This window comes from Carcharodon carcharias, chromosome 3, assembly GCF_017639515.1.
Source record: "Carcharodon carcharias isolate sCarCar2 chromosome 3, sCarCar2.pri, whole genome shotgun sequence".
Classification (NCBI taxonomy): Eukaryota; Metazoa; Chordata; class Chondrichthyes; order Lamniformes; family Lamnidae; genus Carcharodon; species Carcharodon carcharias.
The window spans coordinates 77,375,501-77,400,647 of NC_054469.1; the positions used below are offsets into that span (position 1 = coordinate 77,375,501).

The 25,147-nt window shown below is 41.4% G+C and overlaps 1 protein-coding gene across 4 annotated transcripts in view; it reads right to left on the reverse strand.

Annotated features, from left to right (window-relative positions):
• ctnnal1 (catenin (cadherin-associated protein), alpha-like 1) overlaps window positions 1–25,147 on the reverse strand; it is a 393,020-nt gene that overhangs the window by 203,958 nt on the left and 163,915 nt on the right. For all 4 annotated transcript variants that reach the window (XR_005942687.1, XM_041185149.1, XM_041185146.1 and 1 more), the window contains exon 2: window positions 6,072–6,261. Coding sequence is in view for 3 of the 4 variants with exons in the window: in XM_041185149.1 (XP_041041083.1) it covers window positions 6,072–6,261 (190 nt within the window). In the remaining variant the exon portion in view is untranslated. The remainder of the gene's footprint in view (window positions 1–6,071; window positions 6,262–25,147) is intronic.

The following is a 25,147-nucleotide window of genomic DNA, read 5'->3' on the forward strand; positions in this document are numbered from 1 at the left end:
AAGTGGAGCCACACAAAATTATTCAAAATGTGTTAAATCATGCCAACCAATGATGCCCATTCAACTTCAAGCCACTGTAGTAGTAATAGGGTCTGGTACATACAGTACCGCCCAGAGAGTGATGTAAAAAGGTACATGACCCAGGGCCAGCGTCAACCTAGAGATGGACAGAGATGTGTAAAGACCTAGGATGGAGTCAGCTCCATATCTGTACCCTTGACTGTATATATGATTTTATTTATGAGTTGTTGATAAAGACTTGCTATTAATATACTCAAGACTACAAAGCCTACTTCATGGCGACCAAAGCAGAATTCTTCATGGTGGCAGGGTCCGGATCAAAAACCCTTATCCTCACAAGAATACAGAAAAACTAAGAAAAAGGACACCTTCAACGGAATCTGAACTGAAACCAACTCATAAGTGAAGCTACAGATACGGAGAAAATTCACCAAAAACATAAAAGCTCAAGAGACAGAAGAGCCTGGAAGCAAAAAGGTAGAAGTTTCATTCCAGCATAAGACTCCACTGAATCCTCCTTAAAATCAAGCTTCATCAAGCAAAGCTCACAGCCTGCAAGGGTGAGATTTTTTTTAAATACCAGACCAGCCAATCCTGAGAAGCCCCTTTTCATTCATTCAATCAGAAACGCCGTTTGAAAGAAATCCATCACTAATCCCAATGCCTGACTCAGTCTCAACACGTGACTCCCGAGTTCAGCAAAGAAAAAAAATTAAATTAATGATAACTTCATTTATTTCGGGTACCTCATGGCCATTCAATTCCCTAAACAGCAAGCCTGTGGTTCTTTTCTATATGTCCTGACTTGCAATGCTATACTGCTGATTAAATTAATTCAGCAGCCGGTGACCAATGCGCCATTGTAGGCCCTTCTTCAGGCAGAAGCACGCCCCCGCCATTTTGGAAAGCTTGCCAAAAACCAGCAAACATGGGGAGGTCCATTGTTTGGCAGTGAACAGCGACTACACCTAGGACACCTGTAATCTCTTAAAGCTGTACCCACACTTTTAAAAATCTTCAAAATGGATCGCAATTCCACACTTCCAGCTCCACTGGGCTTCACCCAAGGCCCAGACCAGTCACAGAATTGCAGCCTTCGGAGAAAAAGATTTTTAAGATACAGCACTGCTTCAGGCCTAAATAAAAAAGCCGAAGCAGAACAATACACTTTTTTACTCAATTGGGGCAATTGCAGGTGACATCATTGTACGACAAGCTACATTTGATGATGTTTTGAAATCCTTCGACGTTTAGTTCGACCTGAGAGCCGATAAAATATTAGAGAGAGACAAATTTAATGAGAGTCCAACTGCCTGGGGAACCTGTTGATTCCTTCATCAATCATCTTGACAGGCTGGCAGGGTATTGTGAATATGGCAATGTAAAATCTGAGCTCATCAGTGACAGAATAGTGATGGGTGTTGCAGATGATTCACTCTCTGACCTCCTAAAAGCTAAAGATGATCTTGCCCTAGACAAGGCAATCTAACTTGTTAGACTGTTTGAGTTACGTGAACACAGGACCATCCTAAGGGAAGAGAACACTATTGGGGCAGGAACCAACCATCAGTCCAACTTATCAGGTCACAGAAATGCATCCATCCAAGTCAAGGAAAGCAATTCCTGAATCACCCAGCCCAGCGATATTGCCAGTGCTTTGGTGATCAATGTCCTGCGAGCACTGCCCAATGCTTCCACTGCAACCAACAGGGACATTTTGAGAAACTGTGCAAGTCAAAACCCCAGCTGCGCACAGATAGCCAAAAACTAATCCACAAGGTCGAAACCGAAAACCAAAATGCACACAGCCGTGCTTCTTGGGTGAGATCAAAGAATGGGGTTCTTCATTTTGAATGCTGACATCCTGGTCATCCAACAAAGTTTAAATTTGATTCAGGTGCCAGCATGATAGTCCTGTCTGATAAGGAACCATGACTCAAGGCCTTTGGATTCAAATGATGGATACTTCACTTTATGGAGTAGAGGGAGTCCAACACCCACTCATCAGCATGATCCTTGAACTACTGAAATATGGCAATAAACAAATCTTTGAGCTGATGTATGTTGTCTGGAATTAGTCTCTCTCTCTTCTGAGCAGGGTGCATGCATAGACCTAGGTCTCCTCCAGATGGCAGACGATGTCAAGATGACCACTGTCGTTAGCCAGTCAAAACAGCACGGTCTGGAGTCCTCACACACCATAGAGTATTCAGACTCTGATTTCACCTGCAATTGCTCTTTTCTTTTTGTGGAGCAGGTTTGTCCATCATCATTCCAGGCCCTGAAAGTCGCCTGTGGTCAGACCAACCTACAGCACATGAGATTACCATAGCACCTCTGGTGGAAATCATACCAGAAAAGGATGAACAGTCTGAGGACCCTCTACCTCCAACTACAATGATGGCACAGTTGGTATACACACCAATCACGGTGCACACACTGCAACTTCCAGCCAGTGTGCCAGAACCACAAGAGATGCTGGAACCTCGTAGTAGTCTCACATCATCAACAACAAAAAACAGGTGAGGGTGCTATTCAATGTTCTTCTTGCCGCAGGAACATCCTTCCTCAGCCTCAGAGAGCTTCCCGAGGGCCCAAATGGAAAAAGAAGAAAAGGCACCACCAAACCAGCCAGACCAACCCAGGTGTGGTTTAACGTCAAGCGATGGAAAAAACAAATTAAACCATACCCAGATGCTAGCCCAACCTCCAAGCCAATAACAAGAGCCAGAAATACCAGAGCCTACCACTCTCCCAACAGAACAGCGAATGAGATGTGGAAGGGTTATAAGGCCTCCAGACTGCCTGAACCTCTAACTTGAAAGGGGAAGATGAGGCAGCGAGACTGTTATTAATGTTAATATTGTAATAGCAATGATGTTGGAATAGCATTAAGGTTTTAACAATAAAGTAAACACACAAGGCTCAACAATGTAAGGCTTTAAGTAAACTAAAGTAACTCTATATCCATGGGATAAAGACTAGGGGGGGAGGTGTAGTAGTAATGTCTGGTACATATGGAGTTAATGTGGGACTGAGTACAGTACTGCCCACACAGTGATGTAAGAAGGCACATGACCCAAAGCCAGGGTCAGTCTAGAGATGTAAGAGATGTATTAAGACCTAGGATAGAGTCAACTCCATCCCTGTACCCTCTATTTGCTGTTAATATATTCAAGGCTATGAAGCCTATTTCAGAATGTCCAAGGCAGGATTCTTCAGTCCCCTCATAGCCACTATGCCAACTTTGTGCCAATTTATGTCAATCCATGCCTCCCCACCCACTACCCTTTGCCCTTACACCCTCCATGCCAACTCACCTAGTATCAATCATGGCAGACTTGAGGAGCCATGGTGAGATGAACTAAAGTTCTAAGTATCAATTACATACTTCACTATAGTAAACATCACTGTATTTTTGGTAAAAGTCCATTCAATATATTTAAATCCTTCCAATACTTAATCCCTTATAAAAACAAACATTTGTATTCATAGCCCCATATCAAAGACAGCTAATCCCTTAATAACTTCTCAGAGCTAAAAATCAAAACATGAATGGACAACACCCCCCCCCCCACCCCTCAACACCATTGTAATAATGATAGGTTGTGGAAGCAGTCAAGCAGTAATAATATTATGATGATAGCCCTTAGCGTTCTGTCCAGACATAGCAGGTTGTCTCATTTTCAAAGTTAAAGAGCAGGGGATTTAAATAACTTGGCAGTTCCACAGATCTTATCCATGGTTTAAGTACATTCAAGTCTTAAAAATCCTAAGTCATACCCTGTGGCGAATAGATCTTGCTCCAGAAAAATGGGTTCTGTTTGAACTCAGCACAGATCTCAGATGTCCCTGGGTGGGTTCAGGTTTCCTTTGAATCACATACCATCTCATTTCCCCCCAGCACCATAGTGAAAATAGGATCTGTTGGAAATGGAGGAGGGATTTCCAGATCCGGGGTCCCAGCTCCATTTTGACTGAGATACTGGGACTCCATGACTTGGTGAAAATCCAGGCCATTGTATTTGTATTGCAAATTAAACAAATAAAATTCTCAATTAAATCACCCTTGCATAAAAATACGAAGAGCAGTAAGAGACTGTCAGACCCACCAAACTTGCTTTAACCGAATATGGTGCACACTGACCCATTCCAAACCATGCAATTCCTCAGGAGAAGCAAAAAAAAACCTCAGTGAGAGAGGAAAGATTCAAGAAAAAGTGACAGTGTGAGGAAAAAAGCCAAGAGATTCAGATATCACCATGAAAAATGGGTGAAACAGAAGGAATAAGTAACATACAGAAAGACCGAGGGAGGCAGAAAGTAGGAAAACAGAGAAAAGGTTCCGGAAAGAAACATTCACATGGGCACATTTTAAAGTATTTTACACTCAAAGAATGGCTTGCATTTGTATAGCAGCTTTCACGACTGTAGGATATCCCAAATTGCTTTATAGCCAAATAAGTACTAGTGTAGTCACTGTTGTAATATAGGAAGCTAACCTATGCACAGCAAGCTCCCACAAACAGCTCAATGATGACCAGATAATTTGTTTTTTAAGATATTGACTGGGGGACAAATATTGGTCAGGATGCCAGAGTTACATAGTGCAGTGGAATCTTTTAATCCATCCAAGGAGGCAGATGGGACTTGGGTTTAGCATCCAATCTGAAAGGCTGCATGCCTTCAGAGGAGCACTGGATATATGGGACCTTAGTGAACACTAGGACCAACAGCTGATGGGGCTGCAGTACATGCCAATCAGCAGGAAGTGTTTGACCTGAAGCCATGAGACTTCATGGGGTCCGGAGTCAATTTTGAGGGCTCCCAGGGCAACTCACTCCCAACTGTATACCACTGTAACGCCACCTCTGCAGGGTCTGTCCTGCCGGTGGGACAGGACATACCCAGGGATGGTGATGGTGGTGTCTGGGACATTGTATCACTATGTCAGGCTGTTGCTTGACTCGTCTGTGACAGCTCTTCCAATTTTGGCACAAGCCCCCAGATGCTAGTAAGGAGGACTTTGTAGCTTCCTTTTTTTTGCTTTACTTAAGCAGTTGCATTTAAATACCCAAAACATTTCAAAAATGTTGCACACAAACAATGTCACTTTGGATGGCAGTGGTTGTTGTTTCTGGTGCCTAGGTCCATCTGGTTTCATTCCTTTGAAACTTTTTAGCTGTTTGATAACAGCTGAATGGCTTGCAAAGCCATTTCAGAGGGCGTTTAAAAGTCAACCACATTGCTGTGGGTCTGGAGTCACATGAAGGTCAGACCAGGTAAGGGCGACAGACTTCCTTCCCTATAGTGCATCAGATGGGCTTTTATGACAATTGACAATGGTTTCATGATCATCATTAGACCTTTAATTCCAGATTTTAACTGAATTCAAATTTCACCACCTGCTGTGGTGGGATTCAAACCCAGGTTCCCAGAGCATTACCCTGGGTCACTGGATTCCTCGTCCAGCGACAATACTACTACGCCACTGCCTCCCCTAACCAGAGTATCCCCTTAACCAGTTTTAAGTATTAAGAGTGAGCAAAAGGAAGGACTGAGAATGAGGGTGAATTAGATTGGATGAATTCAATGCTAAATCAGACACCCTCTCTTTATTTAGTGTAAGGCTGAATTAGAAGAGGGAAGAAACATGTCTAGAAAGGAAAATAATTAGTTTTTACAATCTCCAAAAGCAGTTCACAACTTGACAGAATGAGAAGCCTCACTTTTATTATTTAAATTTTGGGCTAGAGAGGTTGATTGGCAGTCATTAACAATCATTACCCTAAAAGGGTACTTACGCTGTTAATTACTGGACATAAAACTTGTTGTGACAAAATTTAGTGGGCAATTAATGTGGAAATGAAGCAACTTCATGAAAATCATGGCAAGGTTAAACCCAAGATTTTGTTTTTGCGAAACTAACAGCATATCTCTTCCTGCCACATGTTGCTGGTCAATTTTCACATTAATAGTGGCATATGCAGTTCAGACACCATTAATTTTTCAGCCCAATCCCTTATAATGCACCATAAGGCAGAACCTACCTGCTCTCCGTGCCTCCTGGCAAGCAAAGTACATTTCTTCTTTTAACTCTTCATTTTCATTAGCTATTGCTTCACCAACAGTGACAAATCTTCCAACGGCCAGACTCACTGCTTGCCCTACACGTTGAATTGCTCGCAATGTTTTCTCAGATTTCTTTGGTTTCTCCTTATGGTTGATCAGTGTTGTGATCTACAGCCAAAGGAAAAAAATTCAGGCAATTAAGCTTTAAAATCTTTTTTCAGATCTTACAAATTGTTCTAAATATTTGCCTGGATGATCACTGAATTAGCGCATTTAACAAAACTCTATATTAAAAATTGAATTAGCGCATAGAACAAAACTGTATATTGCTACTAGTGCCCTGGTCATTTGAAGGGGCACTAGTAGCAAATACTAGGAGCAAAATCAGATGCGCTGAAAACTCAAACTCATTCACTATGTGTGAATTTCAGCAGTACGCAAAAGATTAGTTTCCTAACAGAAACACCTCAGTTCTAATGGATGGAGCAAGGATAGGCAGCAGTGAAGACAACTACACGCTTAATAGAGTTCTAAATAATGTAGTTAGAGTCACCTAATTCCTCACTGCAAAAGGCTTTATCAAACTTATACAAATTACATATATACGAATTAGGAGCAGGAGTAGGCCAATTGGCCCCATGAGCAGCAACTCTACTTTCCCATTTAGCCCCTATACATTTTACTCCTTTGTCAACCAAGAATCTATCTAACTTAGCCTTAAGAATATTCAATGACCTTGTCTCCACTGCTCTCTGGGAAAGAGAAATCTACAGACAAATGGCACTCAAAAAAAAATACAATTATATCCTTTCTGAAATGAGAAGACCAAAATTGTGCACAATACTCCAGATGTGGTCTCAACTACACCCTGTACAATTGTAGCAGAACTTCCCTACTTCTTTTTTATTCCATCCCCTTTGCAATGAACAGCAACATTACATTTGCCTTCCTAGTCACTTGCTGTACCTGGTTACGAACTGTGATCCGTTTCCCAGGGCAGCCGGAATCTCTGTATCACAGAATTCTGCAATCTCTCTCCATTTAAATAATATACTGCTTTTCTATTCTTCCTGCCAAAATGGACACATTCACATTGTAATTAATAGCATGAGTACCCTTTCAATGTAATGATTGCTAATTACCACCAAACAACATCTCTGGCCTAAAAATTAAATTGTAAAAGTGAGCCATCTCATTCTATCAGGTTGTGAACTGTTATTGGAGATTTTAAAAACTAATTATTTTCCTTTTTGTATATTTCTTTCCACATTGAATTCCATCTGCCAAGTTTTTTTGCCCACTCACTTAATCTATCTATTTCCCTCTGCAGACTCCTTACATCCTCTTCACAACTAACTTTCCTACCTATCTTTGCAGTCATACATTCAGTCCCTTCATCCAAGTCATTGATACAGATTGTAAACAGTTGAGGCCCCAGCACTGATCTCTGTAGCACTCCACTAGTTACAGCCTGACAACCCAAAATATGGTCCATTTATCCCTACTCTCTACTTCACATCAGCTAACCAATTCTCTATCCATGTTAATATGTTACCCCCTACACCATGGGCTCTTATTTTGTGTAGTAACCCTTGATGTGGCACCTAATTAAATGCCTTTTTTCAAATCCAAGTACACCATTTCTACACGTTCTCCATTATCCACATTGCTTGTTACTTCAAGTGACTCTAATAAATTAGTCTATCATGATTTCCCTTTCACAAAACCATGCTGACGTGGAAATACATGGTATTTTGTTGACAGCTACTGAAATACTTGATTGTGATACAAAAAGAACATCTGGCTCAATTCTCTACCATTTAACACAAGAAATGTCAATCAATCTGTTCAAAAGCAACAACAGCAAAAAGATACGAGAAAAGAAGAAAAGAAAAAAGGATAAGAAAAGCACTTATATGGTGCTTTTCATGACCACTGGACATCCCAAAGTGCTTTACAACAAATGGGGTATCTTGAAGTATAATCACTGTCAGTCAGTTTGTGAAATATTAATCAGGACACAAGGGATAACTCCCCTGCCCTTCTTCAAAATAGTGCCATGGGAATTTTTACATACATCTGGGGGGGCAGGTTTAATGTCTCATCCCCTCCCTCTGTACTGCATTGGAGTGTCTACATAAATTGTTGTGAGAGAACAGAAAGCATATTTCATGGCACTTTTATTAAGTTAGTGAGTTCAGAAAGGGAGAATTATAAAGTTACCGAAATCTAGGACACAGAATTACAATGGCTTTGTTATTACAAACTTTGAACTTTATGGTTGTTTTAAAATGTCACCTTTAATTTAATGTGGAACAAAATGTTCTGAATGGGGAGGAGGTGGTGATCATACTAACTCTGCCCAAGGTCAGACCCACGTGATCTGGTTGTCATGGGGAATGAAAACCCAAACCGAGACTACTGAAAATCAAGTGACACCTTTTCACACCTTGACACAAAAGAGGAACAGCTGCTTTTTGGAGGCAGAACATGGAAAAAGAGAGACAAAAGTAACTACAGCTGTGACGAGCTGAAAAAGACTGTTTTTATGTTAGTAGCCAAGCAGTTTGCTGGTGAGATCTGGTTCACTGTTCAAAGAACAGAGCAGAAAAGATGGAATTTTTGGAGATTTAAGGAACCTCCAAGGGGTTGCCAATGTGGGCCTTGCAGGTGGAAATCTGTTCGGGAATCCTCAGATCGAGTGGACCAATTTTTGAAGTACGTCGGAAGATTTGCTCTGGCATTACAATGAGAAGCGAATCTGCTGGAAGCTGGGTATGTCTTGACATTTAATCTTGCAATACCACACATCTGGCAGAAGTGTAATACACAGAAAAAGGGGTTGAATAAGTATCCCAGATGAGTTAATCATTTAATGCAAAATACCTTTTCTTTAGTTTGGTGGTATTAGTTTGTTGCATTAAGAGTGTTAAAGCATGAAATCTTGTCCTGTGATTCTTTCAGTCGGTCGCAGGGAAATTCAACTTTAACAAGTTATAAGTCTTTATGGGGAGCTTAACATTAAGAAGAACCAAAAATGCTGGAATTACTCAAAAGGACAGACAGCATTGTGTGGAGAGAGAGTTAAAGATTCAGTTTGGTCATTTTTAAAAAAAATCAGAATTGGAGAGAGTTGGATGTGTAACAGGTTTTAAGCAAGCACAGGGGCAGGGAAAAGGCGGGGGTGGGGGGGGTACGGAGAACCAAAGGTCTTCAGCACAGTGGAAGGCAGGGGAGATTAAATGACAACAGGGATGATAGTGCAAGACAAAAGGAGATGATATTGGAACAAGTAGAATGAATAATAGAATCTAAGGACTTATTATTGTAAACCCAACCAGTCTTTCAATTTCAACAATGTGCATAAGAACATAGAAAAGTAACAGCACTGAAGGAAACCATTTAAGCCCACCTTGTCTGCATTGTCCAAAAGACAGTTATCAAGTCTAATCTCTAGCTCTAGCTCTTTGTCCAAAGCCTTGTAAATTACAGCACTTCAAGCACTTTTTAAAATGTAACAGGGCTTCTACCTCCACCACCCTTTCAGAAAGCAAGTTCCAGACACTCCTCCATCACCCTGAGTGGAAAAAATTCTCTTTAATTCTTCTCAAATTCTTCTACCAATTACTTTAAAATCAATGCCCCCTAGTTATTGACCTCATTGCTTATGAGATTAGGTCCCTCCTAGTCATTCTATCTAGGCTTCTCATAGTTTCCTATGCCTTAATTAATTCACCCCTTAGCCTCTACATTTCAAAGAAAACACCCCTAGCCTATCCAACCTTTCCTCATTGTTCAAATTCTCCATTCCTAGCAGCATCCTCTTAAATCTCTCCTCTATTTGCTCTAGTGTGGTCACATCGTTCCTGCATTGTGGTGACTAGAGCTGACACCTTATCCTAGCTGTGGCGTAGTATTTTATACAGTTTGAACATATCCTCACTGCTCTTACATTCTTGATATCCTTCTGTCTCATGATATGGCAGTTTTCACTTGGTAGTCAACCCTGTGTTTTAACAGGAGACTCACTCTGGCATGGCAATCTCTTTTAGAATTTTCTACAGATAGACAGTGGGCTAGAAGGTTCAGGATTTGTTGGCCTGTTTTCTCTGCACTCTCTTCTCAGCAAGATGAGCTTTCCTTTTCACCTCGTTTCTTCCAAAACGCCTCCAGAGATCACTGCCATCAGCGACTATCTCCAACTTTTCAGTGTCAATGGCGGCCATCTTCATGTATCACTTACGGGTGTCCTTGTAGAGGAGGTATGGACATCCAGTAGGTCATGACCTAGTGGCCGGTTCACCATTCAAAAGGTCTTTGGGCATACGGCTTTCATCCGTCCAATGATTGTGGCCAAGCTAACGCAGGCATCATTGGCTTAGTAATGAATGTATGCTGATGGAATTAAAATACTCCAGGATCGTCGAACCATGAATTGGCATTTGAGATTGTAGCGTTGGAGGGTATTGGCTACTTCACATATCTAGGCTCCACATTCACCAGTAGTCTGTCCCTTGAGGATGAAATAAACATGCACATCGCAAAAGCTGCTGCTGTTGTATCCAAGCTGAGTAAGACGGTGCAGAACAGCAGCAACCTGACTTAGAACAACAAACTAAGTCTACCAAGCCTGCAGCACACTGCTCTACAGTAACAAGATCTAGATAACATATGCTAGGCAGGAGAAAAGGCTGAACAGTTTTCATTTTTGCTGTCTCAGGTGTATCCTCAACATCTCTTGGCAGGACAAGGTCACTAAGTCAGAGGTCCTGGAGTGTTGAACTCTAGGCTTCAGCTAATAAAAGAAAGTATCCATATGCCTTCTTATCTACCTGTCCTGCTACCAAAGTTCTTTGAATATGCACTCCAGGCCCCTCTATTCCTCAAACACTTCTCAGAATCCTGCCATTTATTGTATAGCCCCTTGCTTTGAAGGCCTTCTCCAATTGCATTATTTCGCACCTTCCTGCACTGAATTTCATTTGAGTGTTTTTTTGCCTACCTGACCAGTCCATCGATATTTTCCTGCAGATTCCAGCTTTATTCCTTAATATCAACCACACAGCCAATTTATGTCATTTGCAAATTTCTTGACCATGGCCCCTACATTCAAGTCCAAATCATTGATATATACCACTAAATGCAAGTGACCTAGTATCAAACCCTATGGAATCCCACTGTGAACAGCCCTCAAGTCAAAAAAACAAGCATCAACCATCACCCTTTGCTTCCTGCAACTGAGCAAATTTTGGATTCAACTTTTCACTTTCCCTTGGATCCCATGGGCTTTTAGTTTTCTGACTAGTTTGCCTTGCCTAAAATTCATGCAGACTACATCAGTTGCACTACTCTCATCAACCATCCTCATTACCTCAGCATAAAATTCTATATAACCTTCCCTTAACAAATCCATGCTGACTGTCTCTGATTAACATGTCTTTTTTGACAACTGAAAAACAACAAATCCTCTCAGCAGATGAAATCCCTACCGAAACTCTGAAACATGGTGCAGATATACTACTGGCACAGCCACACAACTTCATATCCCTCATCTCAAAGTGGAGAGCATACCAAGGGATCTCAGGGACACTGATCGTGACTACAGTCAAGAAGGAAGATAAGTCTGATTGCAGCAAGTAAAGAGGAGTCTCCCTGCTGTCTGCCATAGGGAAGATCATTGCAAGGGTCCTCCTCAATTGCCTCCTCCCAGTGGCCAAAGAGCTCCTTCCAGAGTCGCAGAGCAGTTTTCACCTATCAAAAGGAACCACAGACATGATCTTCAGTTTGTGGCAAATCCAAGAACAATGCAAGGAAGAGCACTAACTGCTCTACATGGCCTTTATTGATCCCACGAAAGCCTTTGACTGTCAACTATGAAGGATTATGGAGTACCCTCCTAAAATTTGGCTGCTCTCAGAAATTTGTCACTATCCTCCACCTACTCCATGACATGCAAGCTGTGATTCTCAATGGAAACATCACAGGCCCCATCCTAGTGAAGACTGGGGTCAAACAAAGCTGCATCATCACAGCAACCCTCTTCTCGATCTGTAATACTGCTTCTCACCTCCAGCAAATTACCCACAGGTGTGGGGTTAATTTACAGAGCAGATGGCAAACTGTTCAACCTATGCCGCCTTTAATTCAAAATCAAAGTCATTCCAACTTCATTCATTCAGCTTCAGTATGCAGATGACTCTTCTGTGTCCGCTCATTCAGAAACTGAGCTCATGGTCACCATTGACTCTTCCTTTGAAGCATATGAGAAAATTGGCTTTTCATGAAACAAAAAGTCTAGGGTCCTCTTCCAAACAGCTCCCACAACACACCACCTACCCCCATCAATTAAGGTCGATGGTGAAATCCTAGAAAATGTGGACCATTTTCAATATATAAGGAGCCTCCTCTCAATGGAAGCAGATATAGTCAACAAAATTCACCATCACCTCCAACATGCCAGTTCAGCCTTTGGCTGTCTAAGGAAAAGAATATTTGAGGACCAGGATCTCAAACCTCAGACAAAGGTCATGGTTCACTAGGCAGCAGTGATCCCACGCTCCTCTTTGCTTCAGAGACTTCAATATCCTACTGCAGACACCTTAAAACACTGGAGAAGTACCAGGACTGGTGCCTTTGTGAGATCCTTCAATTCCGGTGGCAAGAAAGGCAGTCCAACAGCAGCATCCTCCCCCAAGCCAACATGCCCAGCATCGAGGCTCAAATCACAAAACCAGCTCCACTGGGCTGGACAAGTCATTCATGCGCCTGACACCAGATGCAATCCAAACAAAGACTCCCAGGACAACAGAAGATTTGTTTTGGAATGTCCTCAAAGCATCCCTCAAGAAGTCAAAAATCCCCATTGACTCGTGGGAGTCCCTGATTTGTGACGAACCAAAATGGAGAAGATTTATTCGGGAAGGTACCAAACACATTAAGAGACTTCATTGGGAACGCGCAGGGGCAAGGTTGAGGCGTCAGAGAAAGCACACACACCTAACAACTCATCTACTCAGCCCTCCAAACATGACTTGCCCATGTGGCAGAATGCGCACTCAACTCATCAGCCATCTTAGAACCCATCACACCAAAGTGGAAGCAAGTCATATTCAATCCCAAGGGACTGCCGAAGAAGAATCCGTGTCTTCCTAAATAACGATTTATGCTGTCCCTCAGAATTTTCTCATGCATGTGTGCACATTCATCAGTGTGTTGTCCTTCCCACTTTCCCCTTCCCTTTGAATGCTTTTTAGGTATTGTTCATATGCAATATCTTCCAGTTAAGTCAACCTAAAACATTAATTATTTGTTCTCTCTACTGATGCTGACTGACCTGTTAAGTGTTCCCACCATTTTCTGATTTTTGTTTCAGATTCTCAGCAACCATAGGGTTCTTTTTGTTTTTAGTTTGTGTTGTTCTGATCCTGCTCTTCCATCATTGTGTTGGCAAAAACAATGACACATTACTCTGAACATTAGTGATGTATTGACTGGAAAATTGTAAAGAACTATGCCTCAGTCAGAATACTGTAACCCTTAGTTAACTGATTTGCACAATAAAACACTGACACCACTGTGAATGAGGTTCAAACCAGCCCCAACACACACCACCCCCCCAACTCCCAGGCTCTTTCCATTCAAACACCCATTTCAATAGTCAATAGAATATTCAATTACTAAAAATAATTGAGCTGCCACAGTTATTTGTCTGCTTATTAATCAAGTTAATGGGAACATACCACAATTAGCTTTGTTTGCCTGCCAATAAACTAACAGTAATAGTACAAAGGCACCTCAACTTATTTCAGCACATGATTACCAGCTTATGACTATATCACAGTTACCAAGATGAATATTTGGATGCAATACAGTAACAGAACCAAATTGCACTCTAGGTCATGTGGTCCTTTCTCATTTAACATTTGCATTACTGCAAATTTTGATCATGATAAGAACGAAAGTGACTGAAATTCCAAAACCAATTAAATATTACAGATAATTGAATAATTTTATACTTAAACATCAAACAGATCTATAAGATCAAAGTTTGAATAACCATAGCTCATATTTAAAAGTTATATAAAGGATAGAAGTCTGCATTTTTCTTAAAAACAGTTTGCAGCACTGAGTCAGCCACAAAAAATAACAAACCAGTAATCATATTGTCAAAAGGGATTGAATATAGTGCATTGTGTAGGAGGCAATGACAGGAGTCACTTAGGCTGAGTACAGAGTTTTCCCCTCTCAGAGTACAGTGAAGGGACAGATATAGTTCAATAAAACTGAAAGACCCACAGCAGTTTTTTTTGCCGACTTCACCTCCAACTCTAGAAAACAAAAATCAACAAGATGTGCCTGGGGTGAAGAAACAGAATGGAGGGGGTGGGTGGAAGCAATGCATCCACAGGAAAAGCTTTGCTCTGCCTCAGAAAGCAGTTAAACGAAAGTCTGACACAAATTACTTCAAGCATCTTCTGTAATGAGATGTTGCCCTAACAACCCGACAGGCCAAAATTTGAACTGACAGCTCTGGAAGACAGTAGAATGCAACACCACAGAAACAAAGCAAACAAAACACATGAAAAATATCGGGTTGCCCGCTCGTCTGGCTCTTCAACCTAGCCCTGCATTTGGCAACCAGCCAAGTGCTTTAATGTTATAGAAACCTTTAAATGCAGATTTGAAAAATCAACTCACAACCGGTAATAAGAAATGCCAACACATCCTTTATAAAAATATGAATTTATGCATTCTGGAGCATTTAACTAGGTAATGTAAATTCTGTAATTCAACAATCATTTGCAGGCATTAAACAGAGGAGGGAAAAATAGGCAATCCTGAGTTTAATTATCATTATGGACATTGTATACAACACTACATTAATTATTCCTCTAAGTATTAACATTTAACCTTAGCAGCCGGATATTAGTGGAAAAGTTTTGCTATAATATATTGCATTAAATTTTAAAACCTTAACTTGGTGATAAAGGAAAAATTATCAAATCAGTTTAAAAGAACTCTTTATTTGCAATTATGAACTATCTAGGCTTAATTTACTTTTATACAGTACTTTTTGAAATATTTGTGTTTACATTTTCTGAAGGCTGTTCCTGCAACAATATGGTATCAGTGTTGGGGAATGAAGCTTTTGCCATTTTTGTACACAGCCCCTGCAATAAGCAGCCGTAGGTTAAAAAACAATGAGGCAATTCTAGCTAACAATATGCATTACCCTCAAATCTCTGAACATCAACCGTTATTGCTTAAATGTAAAATTTTTCATTTCCACCATTATGCTTATGGGTTCTCTTGGCTTAATTCACATATTCAAACAAATGTTACAAGTTTCAATACATTATCGGAAAAGTACATTTGTGGGAAACAAACTCACGAAGGAGAAAAAACTTAATATAATAAGCATTAATGGTTTATAATTTCCTAAATTATTTCAAATTGTTGCCACCACAGCCAGTCCCAATGACTGATATGCACCTACCAGTAGGTTACCTCACTTTACCCTATATGGCACAAAATATTCTGCAACACAAAGCGGATGGATTTCTTTTGTGCAATTATTGGGTGTACTGTACAAGATTTTTACTTCATGTGGTGGCATGGTAACATTGTGTCTTTGTTACCCGACTGATAATCGAGCTCGACTGTATTGACTAAAAGTGACCACGAAGCTGTCAAATTGTCATGAAGCCGAATTGGTTCACAAACTTTCTTCAGGAAAGAAAGCATATTGTTCTTACCTGTTTAGGCCTGTATGTGACTTAAGTCCTACACCAATGTCACTGATTCTTAAATGTTCTCTGAAGTGGCCTAACAAGCTTTTTGGTTGCATCAATCTATGGCAAATAATCTGCTGTGGTTCAAAAGGACTACCTTCTAGGGATGGGGAATAAATGCTGTCCTTGGCAACAACGGCAACATTCTGAGAAAGATTTTTTAAAAATCCAGGACAGGTCAAAAGTCGAAAGTTATAAAGTGGAGAACCTGACCCCCTGACCTTCCCCCTCCTGCTGTATTTCATTTCAAAGTCCTCACATAGGTTGGTCTTCAAATAGGTTGTGTAGCTCAAAATTGAAAATAAAAGTTATATTAACACTGCAAGCTGTGAAAATTGGCAGGTCCTCTGGGAAATCCAACCTTTTGGGTTTCCCTGCTGCTAAACCTCCCCCCTCCATATTCTCACCTACTAATATTCACTCTCAATCAAATCACTAAAAAAGACATTATCTGGTCATTATCACATTGATGCCGGTGGGAGTTTGTTGTGCACAAATTGACTGCCATGTTTCCTACATTACAACACTTTCAGTTGACCGTAAAGCACTTTGGGGTGTCCCGAGGTTGTGAGAGATGCTATATAGTTCCTCATTATTATTATTACTGGGGTTGACCATTCAGGGAATACTTCCTTACATTCCTCTTTTCCCCAATTTAGTTGGCCACTCGAGCAATCTATGCCAAAGTAATTAAAAGCAGCAATCTGCATAATATGTTTAACTTCATTATCTTGAAGAATTATTGATAACAGAGCATTTTTTTTATTATGCTATTAAATAGTGTAGTTCTCAGAATGTTGCCGTTGTTGCCAAGGACAGCATTTATTCCCCATCCCTAGAAGGTAGTCCTTTTGAACCACAGCAGATTATTTGGCCATAGATTGATGCAACCAAAAAGCTTGTTAGGCCACTTCAGAGAACATTTAAGAATCAGTGACATTGGTGTAGGACTTAAATAGTGCAGTGTACCACTCCAGTATCACAGAATCACAGAGTGCAGGAGAGGCCCTTCAGCCCATCGAGTCTGCTTTTCTTTTAAAAAAAATACAAGTTCAAATGGCAGTTATTCACTTCAGGCATTGCACCGGCCATTCAATCTGAGCCTGGTGCCCCTACTTCTTCACTTACTTTGCCTTCTCTACTGGAAATTTTCTGTTTTGGCTTCTGCTCTTAACTTAGAAAACGTAACAGTGCTACACATGTCAATTCCATTTAAAGCAGCACAAGTCTTTATGAAAAGCTTCTGGGGGGGCTGCTCAAAGCAACCGAGCCAAAAGCAGCATGTACCACAAACAATGTGACAATGGGATTGACTCAGATCATTGCAAAAATGAGCTTGGAAAGAAATAGAGGAAAACATTTTCCAAGCAAATAGTTCATGAAGACATGAACACTTTAAGGATACTACTCTCTGGATACAATCTATTAAAATGCCCTTATTAGGACACAAGTTTTCTCTTGAGATCTACGCACAGTATTTTCAAAATTCTACTACAGACAAGCTGTGTTTTATTCTTGCACTATGCTGTGCTAGAAAAGCCAGTGTATGTTGGTTACAGCCCAAGACAGCAGCACACTTCACAGAACATTATCTCAAATGCATTTGGTTCAGGAATTAAAACATTTACAAAACTAATTATGCTATATGATAGAGAAAGAAGTTACTCATGATAACTGTGGTAGGTTGCCAAGCTGTCAATCAGGATTGGCAGTCCAAAAATTACTTCAGCCAACAGATTAATTCAGTTAACTGGACTTTAGAACAATTCCCACAACCTCTTTTCTGGCCTCCAAATAGTTAGAAGAAATAAAAGAACTGTATTCAGTAGTAAATATGTATATACTTTGTGTTTGTGAAAATCAACAGCTATAACAATTTTCATACTTCTCATGGCAGCTTGCCATTCTCATTAAAACGCCTTGCACTGAGATGTAGGTTTCAGCTTGCTCATCTTTCATGACATTGCTTATGAAGACTAACAACAAATGGTCCCATAGGAACACAGGAAAGATTATCCTACTTTGTTGAATTGTATCTTGTTCATTCCTGTCTAACTTGCTATTCTCTTGTGTTCCACGTGGTATCCATATAGTTCCAACACGTGTTTTTCATTATGGTAGCTATCCCTCTATTTGTCTCTAGCTTCATTTCTTATTGGGGAATGAGGGGTGGGGGGGTGGTGAGAGAGAAGAGGGGAGGAGAGAGGGAGGGCTGGGGGGAGGGGGAGAGAGGCTCAGGTGTGCACAAGGGGGAGCTGGTGGTGATGGAGGGTGCACACTGAATTCAGGGGTTGGGAGGTGGAGTGCGTGTGTGGCTCGAAGTAGGAGGGACGGGGATGGAGTGCACATGTGGGAAGGGGTGGGAGGGAGGTGGAGGGTGTGCACAAGAGGGATTGAAAATGCTGGCGGACACAAAGAGAAAGGCATATTGAATTCAAGCACAGGAGGAGAGTAGGGATGTGAAACCACGAATGTTTTAGATGTGGGAAGGCCTCAAAACCCAGTTGAAGGATCCAAACTCGGAACAGAGCAGAAACAAATATATATATATATATATATATATATATACATACATACATACATACATATGTACAAATATGCAAAACTCAAGGCCTCTGAGAAATAGGGCAGGTTTCTGAAGGAAGATTAGATATTAGATGAAGACATAATGATTTGGATCGGGGCGGAATTTTATGGCCCCTTCCACCGGTGGGATCTTCCGATCCCACCGAAGTCAATGGGCTTTTGAACAGCTCGCAGCATTTTTCAGCCCACCACGACGGGGCCACAAAATTCTGCCCAAGGTTTCTCATATCCCAGCCCCTAAACCCCACCCTCAGAATTATGATATGATAGGGTAGAGAATCAACATGGCTGATGAAAGAACTTAAATTTCAGCATTGTGATTGATTCAATTTTCTCATGAATAGAATCTTTGAAGGAATGAAAGAGTTGGTTCTGACTACCTTTCCTTGGCATTAATGGGGTTTTCGCACCTTCATTTAGGACCGATAGCTATAACACCCCATTAACACCAGCATGGCAGCCAGGGCCGCTTTGAATGGGGCCTACATCCAGGTGCCTAAAGCTTCAACCATTTCATGGCCATGGTTTGAGTCTAATCTAGAACATTCACAACTTTAGCGTCTTATTTGACACTTAGCTGAGCTTCTGACCCCATATCTTCTCCATCACCAAGGCTACCTACTTTGACGTCAGTAACTTATTATGACTATTGGGTATGTGCCCTTCATAGTTGAAAAGCTGACAGTGTATGCAAGCTAAGAGTCATACCTAGCACAAAGGGTGATGATTATGGTCGTTGGAGGTCAACCATCCCAGCTCCAGGACATCACTGCAGGAGTTCCTCAGGATAGAGTCCTAGGCCCAACTATTCCAATGCTCTCCTGGCCAGCCTCCCATATTTGTTAATGTGAGCTCATCCAAAACTCTACTCACTTGTACCATGTCCTATTCAGCCATCAACCCTGTGCTCACTAACCAACCTTGGCTCCAGGTCTGGCAAAGCCTCAATTTTAAAATTCTCAGTTTTGTCTTCAAAACATTCCATGAACTTGCTCCTTCCTAGCTTTATAATGTCCTCCAAGATCACTGTGCCCCTCCAGTTGGTGCTTCTTGCATATCCCTAGTTTTTTGCCTCCACCCTTGGCAGCTGTGCCTTCAGGTGCCTCGGTCCTGAGCTCTGTGCCTTTCTCTCCACCTTTAAGATACTTCTTAAAACCTACACCTTTGACCAAGGATTTGGTCACCTATCCTAATGTGGCTCGATGTCAAATTTTGTTTGATAGCCTCCCTAAGAAACAACTTGCAAAGTTTAACTACTTTAGATGCGTTATATAAAAGGAAGTGTTTTTTTTTGTTAGCATAGGTCACACACATTAAACTCAAAGATCTATAGATCTCTTTGAAAAACAAATTCTGCTGCATGTAATGAACATCTGGCAGTTTATATTGGCCCCATTTTTACTGTGCAGTTGAAAATAGTTTTCAGGACCTTCAAGTCTTAGGTGTCAGAATACAAAACACACTGTCACTGGCCAACTCAGCAATAAGAACTTTGAATTCTTTATGCCTCCAGTGTTACACAGTTTTACTGTTCTCCCAAAATGACCTGGATCGGTCCAGAGAGAGATATCTGAATAATAATTTGCAGTAAAGTGTTTTATTCTTTGCCAATTATTAAATGTTTCTTTTACTGTTTGAATTACAGGACTTATGTGAAGTGACTGACTTTTTTCCCTTTGCATTTTTAGTTGATTTAACTTACATAATATTCTTACAAAGAACAATGAACTCAAATAAGAGAGAAACTTCTATGCAAAACATGAGTTTTAAAAACAAGATTTTTTGTGAAATGACTCAATATTTGAAAGAATGTACATCATGTATTGTTTACCTTGAGTGTCCATTTTAATGTCAAGTTTAAATTTGGGTGAAATCAGTAATCAACTAAGAGTCCGAGAGACAGCTGGCAACAAAAGTCCCAGTTTGGCTAGATAGTTTAACTGATTATTTTTAAGTAAACTTTCCATAAAAGAATTGCATCACTTATTATGACTATTGGGTATGTGCCCTTCATAGTTGAAAAGCTGACAGTGTATGCAAGCTAAGAGTCATACCTAGCACAAAGGGTGATGATTATGGTCATTGGAGGTCAACCATCTCAGCTCCAGGACATCACTGCAGGAGTTCCTCAGGATAGAGTCCTAGGCCCAACCATCTTCAGCTGCTTCATCAATGGCCTTCCTTCCATCATAAGGTCAAAAGTGGGAGCATTCACTGATGATTACACAATGTTCGGCACCATTCATGACTCCTCAGATACTGAAGCAGTCCATGACCAAATGCAGCAAGACCTGGACAATATCCAGGCTTGGGCTGACAAGTGGCAAGTAACATTCGTGCCACACAAGTGTCAGGCAATGACCATCTCCAACAACAGAGAATCTAACCATTGCCCCTTGAAGTTCAATGGCATTAGCATCACTGAATCCCCCACTATTAACATCCTGGGGGTGGCCTTTCATCAGAAATTGAACTGGACCAGCCATATAAATACTGTGGGCCACAAGAGGATGTCAGAGGCTAGTAATCGTGCGACGAGTAACTCACCTCCTGACTCCCCAAAGCCTATCCACCATCTACAAGGCACAAGTCAGGAATGTGATGGAATATTCCCCACTTGCCTGGATGACTGAAAATCCCACAACACTTGAGAAGCTGGACACCGTCCAGGACAAAGCAGCCCACTTGATTGGCACACATCCACAACTATTCACTCCCTCCACTACCAATGCACAGTAGCAGCAGTGCATACCATCTACAAAATGCACTGCTGGAATTCACCAAGGCTTCTTCAACAGCACCTTCCAAACCCACAATCACTACTATCTAGAAGGACAAAGGCTGCAGATAGATGGGAACAACACCACCCAGAAGTTCCCCTCCAAGTCACTCACCATCCTGACTTGAAAATACATCACCATTCCTTCACTGTCACTGGTTCAAAATCCTGGAACTCCCTCCCTAACTGCACTATGGGTGTACCTACACTACATGGACTCTGGTGGCTCAAGAAGACAGCTCACCACCACCTTCTCAAGGGCAACTAGGGATGGATAATAAATGCTGGCCCAGCCAGTGAAGCCCACATCCCATGAATGATTTTTTTTTTTAATCATTCCACTCGATGAATAGTGATTTATGCACTTAATTGGAACTTCAACGTGTGTCACTCTTGATCATAAATTTCTTAGTATTTCCCTTATGTTAAGAATTCAGAAGTATGCTGTGAATGGACTTCAGCAAATAATATGCAATGCTATAAAGAAATGTGTCTGTTTCAAGTCATTATAGTTTATGTCTGTGAGAGGTCTTCCTGAACTGATTTAAGATGTCTACCTCCAGAGGCAGAGTGCCTCATGGCAGAGTCACATGACTATGGCAAGCCAGTTAGTCAGTGCAGCACTGCATTTCTGAAATCCAAACATCCCCTTTTTCATATTAAAAAAGATACAATCATCCCCGTTTTTCCCAGTGAACAAAAGACACTTTTGTATGCACGATCCTGTGCGACTAAAAGTTACATAGAAACGTTGAAAATAGGAGGAGTAGGTCATTCGGCCCTTTGAGCCTGCTGTGCCATTCAACATGATCATGGCTGATCCTCTGTCTCAACACTACTCTCCGTATTCCTTGATGCATTTAGAGTCCAGAAATCAATTTCCTTTTTAAATATGTTCAGTGACTTGGCCTCTACAGCTCTTTGTGGTATAGAATTCTATATGTTCACCACCCTCTTGAGTGAAAATGTTTCTCCTCTTCTCAGTCATAAATGTCCTAAATGGCCCCAAATGCTGAGACGGTGACCCCATGCTCTAGACCCACCCACCCACCTGCCCCCCTCCAGCCAGAGGAAACATCAACCCTGCATCAAGCCTGTCCAGCCCTGTCAGAACTTTATATGTTTCATTGAGATCCACTCTCGTTCTTCTAAACTTCAGTGAATACAAGTGGAGTCGGCCCTATCTCTCTTCTTTTATTATTCATTCACGGGATTTCAGCTTCACTGGCTGGGCCAGCATTTATTGCCCATCCCTGGTTGCCCTTGAGAAGGTGGTGCTGAGCTGCCTTCTTGAACCGCTGCAGTCCATGTGATGTAGGTACACCCACAGTGCTGTTAGGGAAGGGAGCTCCAGAATATTGACCCAGTGAAGGAACGGCAATATATTTCCAAGTCAGGATGGTGAGTGACTTGGAGGGGAACTTCCAGGTGGTGGTGTTTCCATCCATCTGCTGCCCTTGTCCTTCTAGAAGGTAGTGGCCCTGTGTTTGGAAGGTGCTGTTGAAGGAGCCTTGGTAAATTCCTGTCGTGCACCTTGTAGATGGTACACACTGCTGCTACTGTGCATCAGTGGTGGAGGGTATGAATGTTTGTGGATGTGGTGCCAATCAAGTGGGCTGCTTTGTCTTGGACGGTGTCAAACTTCTCAAGTGTTGTGAGAGCTGCACTCATCCAGGCAAGTGGGGAATATTCCATCACACTCCTGACTTGTGCCTTGTAGATGGTGGACAGGCTTTGGGGAGTCAGGAGGTGAGTTACTCATCACATGATTCCTAGCCTCTGACCTGCTCTTGTAGCCACAGTATTTTTACGCCCAATCCAGCTCAGTTTCTGGTCAATGGTAACCCCCAGGATTTTGATAGTGGGGAATTCAGTGATGGTAATGCCATTGAATGTCAAGGGGCGATGGTTGGATTTTCTCTTGTTGGAGATGGTCATTGCTGGACACTTGTGTGGCATGCATGTTTCCAATGCTGCCATCCCAGGAATCAGTCTGGTGAACCTTTGCTGCACGCCCTCTATGGCACGTTTATCCTTTCTTAGGTAAGGAAGCCAAAACTGCACACAATACTCCAGGGGTGGTCTCACCAAGGCTCTGTACAGCGGCAGTAAGGCATCCTTGCTCCTGTAATCAAGTCCTCTTTCAATGAAGGCCAATATACCATTTGCCTTCTTAACTGCTTGCTGCACCTGCATGCTTGCTTTCAGTGATTGGTGTACGAAGACACCAGGGTCCTTGTTTTTCAACATTTCCCTATCTATCATCATTTAAATAATACTCTGCCATTCAGTTTTTCCTACTGAAGTGGATAACTTCACAATTATCCACATGATACTGCATCTGCCACGTATTTTCCCACTCACTGTCTAAAAATTGCCTTGAAGCCTCTTAATGCCCACCTCACCGCTCACATTCCCACCAAGTTTCATGTCATCAGCAAACTTGGAAATTTGGTTCCCTCTTCCAAATCATTGACATATATATTGTGAATAGCTGGGGCCCAAGCACTGATCCCTGCGGTACCCACGAGTCACCAACTGCTAACCAATCTGTAATTCCCCATTTTCTCCCTCCTTCCTTTTTTAAATGGTGGGGTTACATTTGCCACCCTCCGATCTGCCGAGGCTGTTCTAGCATCTACACAATTTTGGAAGATGACAACTAACGCATTCACTATTTCTATTAATTTCTGCAGCACTATTGTTTTCATAATACTAATTTCCTTCAATTCCTCCTTCTTACTAGACCCTTGGTTCCCTAGTTCTGGAAAGTTATCTGTGTCTTCTTCCATGAAGTCAGAATTAAAGTAATTGTTTAATTGCTCTGTCATTTCCTTGTTCTCTATTACAAATTCTCCTGTTTTGGACTGTAATCTTTCACTAATCTTTTTCTTTTTACATATTCACAGGAGCTTTTGCAGTCTGCTTTTATGTCCCTTGCAAGTTTACTCTCATACTCTATTTTTCCTCTCTCAATCAATCTCTTGGTCCTCCTTTGCTGAATTCTAAATTGCTCCCAATCCTCAGGCTTGCTACTTTTTCTAGCAACTTTGTATGACTCTTCTTTGGATCTAATACTATACTTAATTTCTTTTGTTAGCCAAGCCATGGTTGGGCCACTTTTCCTTTTGTATTTTTGCGCCAGAAAGGAATGTATAACTGTTGCAATGCATACATTGGCTCCTTAAATATTAGCCACTATCTATCCACCCTCATGCCTTTTAATGAAGTTCCCCAAAGTATCAGAGCCAACTCACGCCTCATACCTTCGCAGTTTTCTTTGTTAAGATTTAGGACCCTAGTTTCAGATCGGGCTATTTCACTTTCCATCCCGATGAAGAATTCTACATGTTTTGGTCACTATTCCCTAAAGGGCCCCACACAAGATTATTAATTAACCTCTTCTCATTGCACAATACCAAATCTAGGATAGCCTCTTCCCTAGTCTGTTCCTCGACATACTGGAATAAAAAACCATCTCGTACACATTCCAGGAATTCATCCACCACTGTATTATTGCTTATTTGGCTTCCCAAGTCTATATGTTGATTAAAGTCACCAATGATTATTGTAGCACCCTTGTTACATGCACCTCTAATTTCCTGTTTAATTCCATCCCCTGCCTTACCCACTATAAACTCACTCTTCTCATGTATTAGCAACTGTTTTCTTATTCTACAAGTCAATTGCTTAATCGTCCTTTTGCGTGTTGACATTGGCTGTACACCTGGGTGATATTCCTTGTATGGAGAGTGTCATTCTTGTGGCCCTTGTTGCCTTAGTGACTGTTGTTGCTCCATTGTGGTTGCTGGGGACGTGTGGGTTTCTGGAATTGATGGTAGTTCTGTACTCATTACAGCTGATGAGATCCCTTCTCCCTGACTGGCTGATTGCAGTG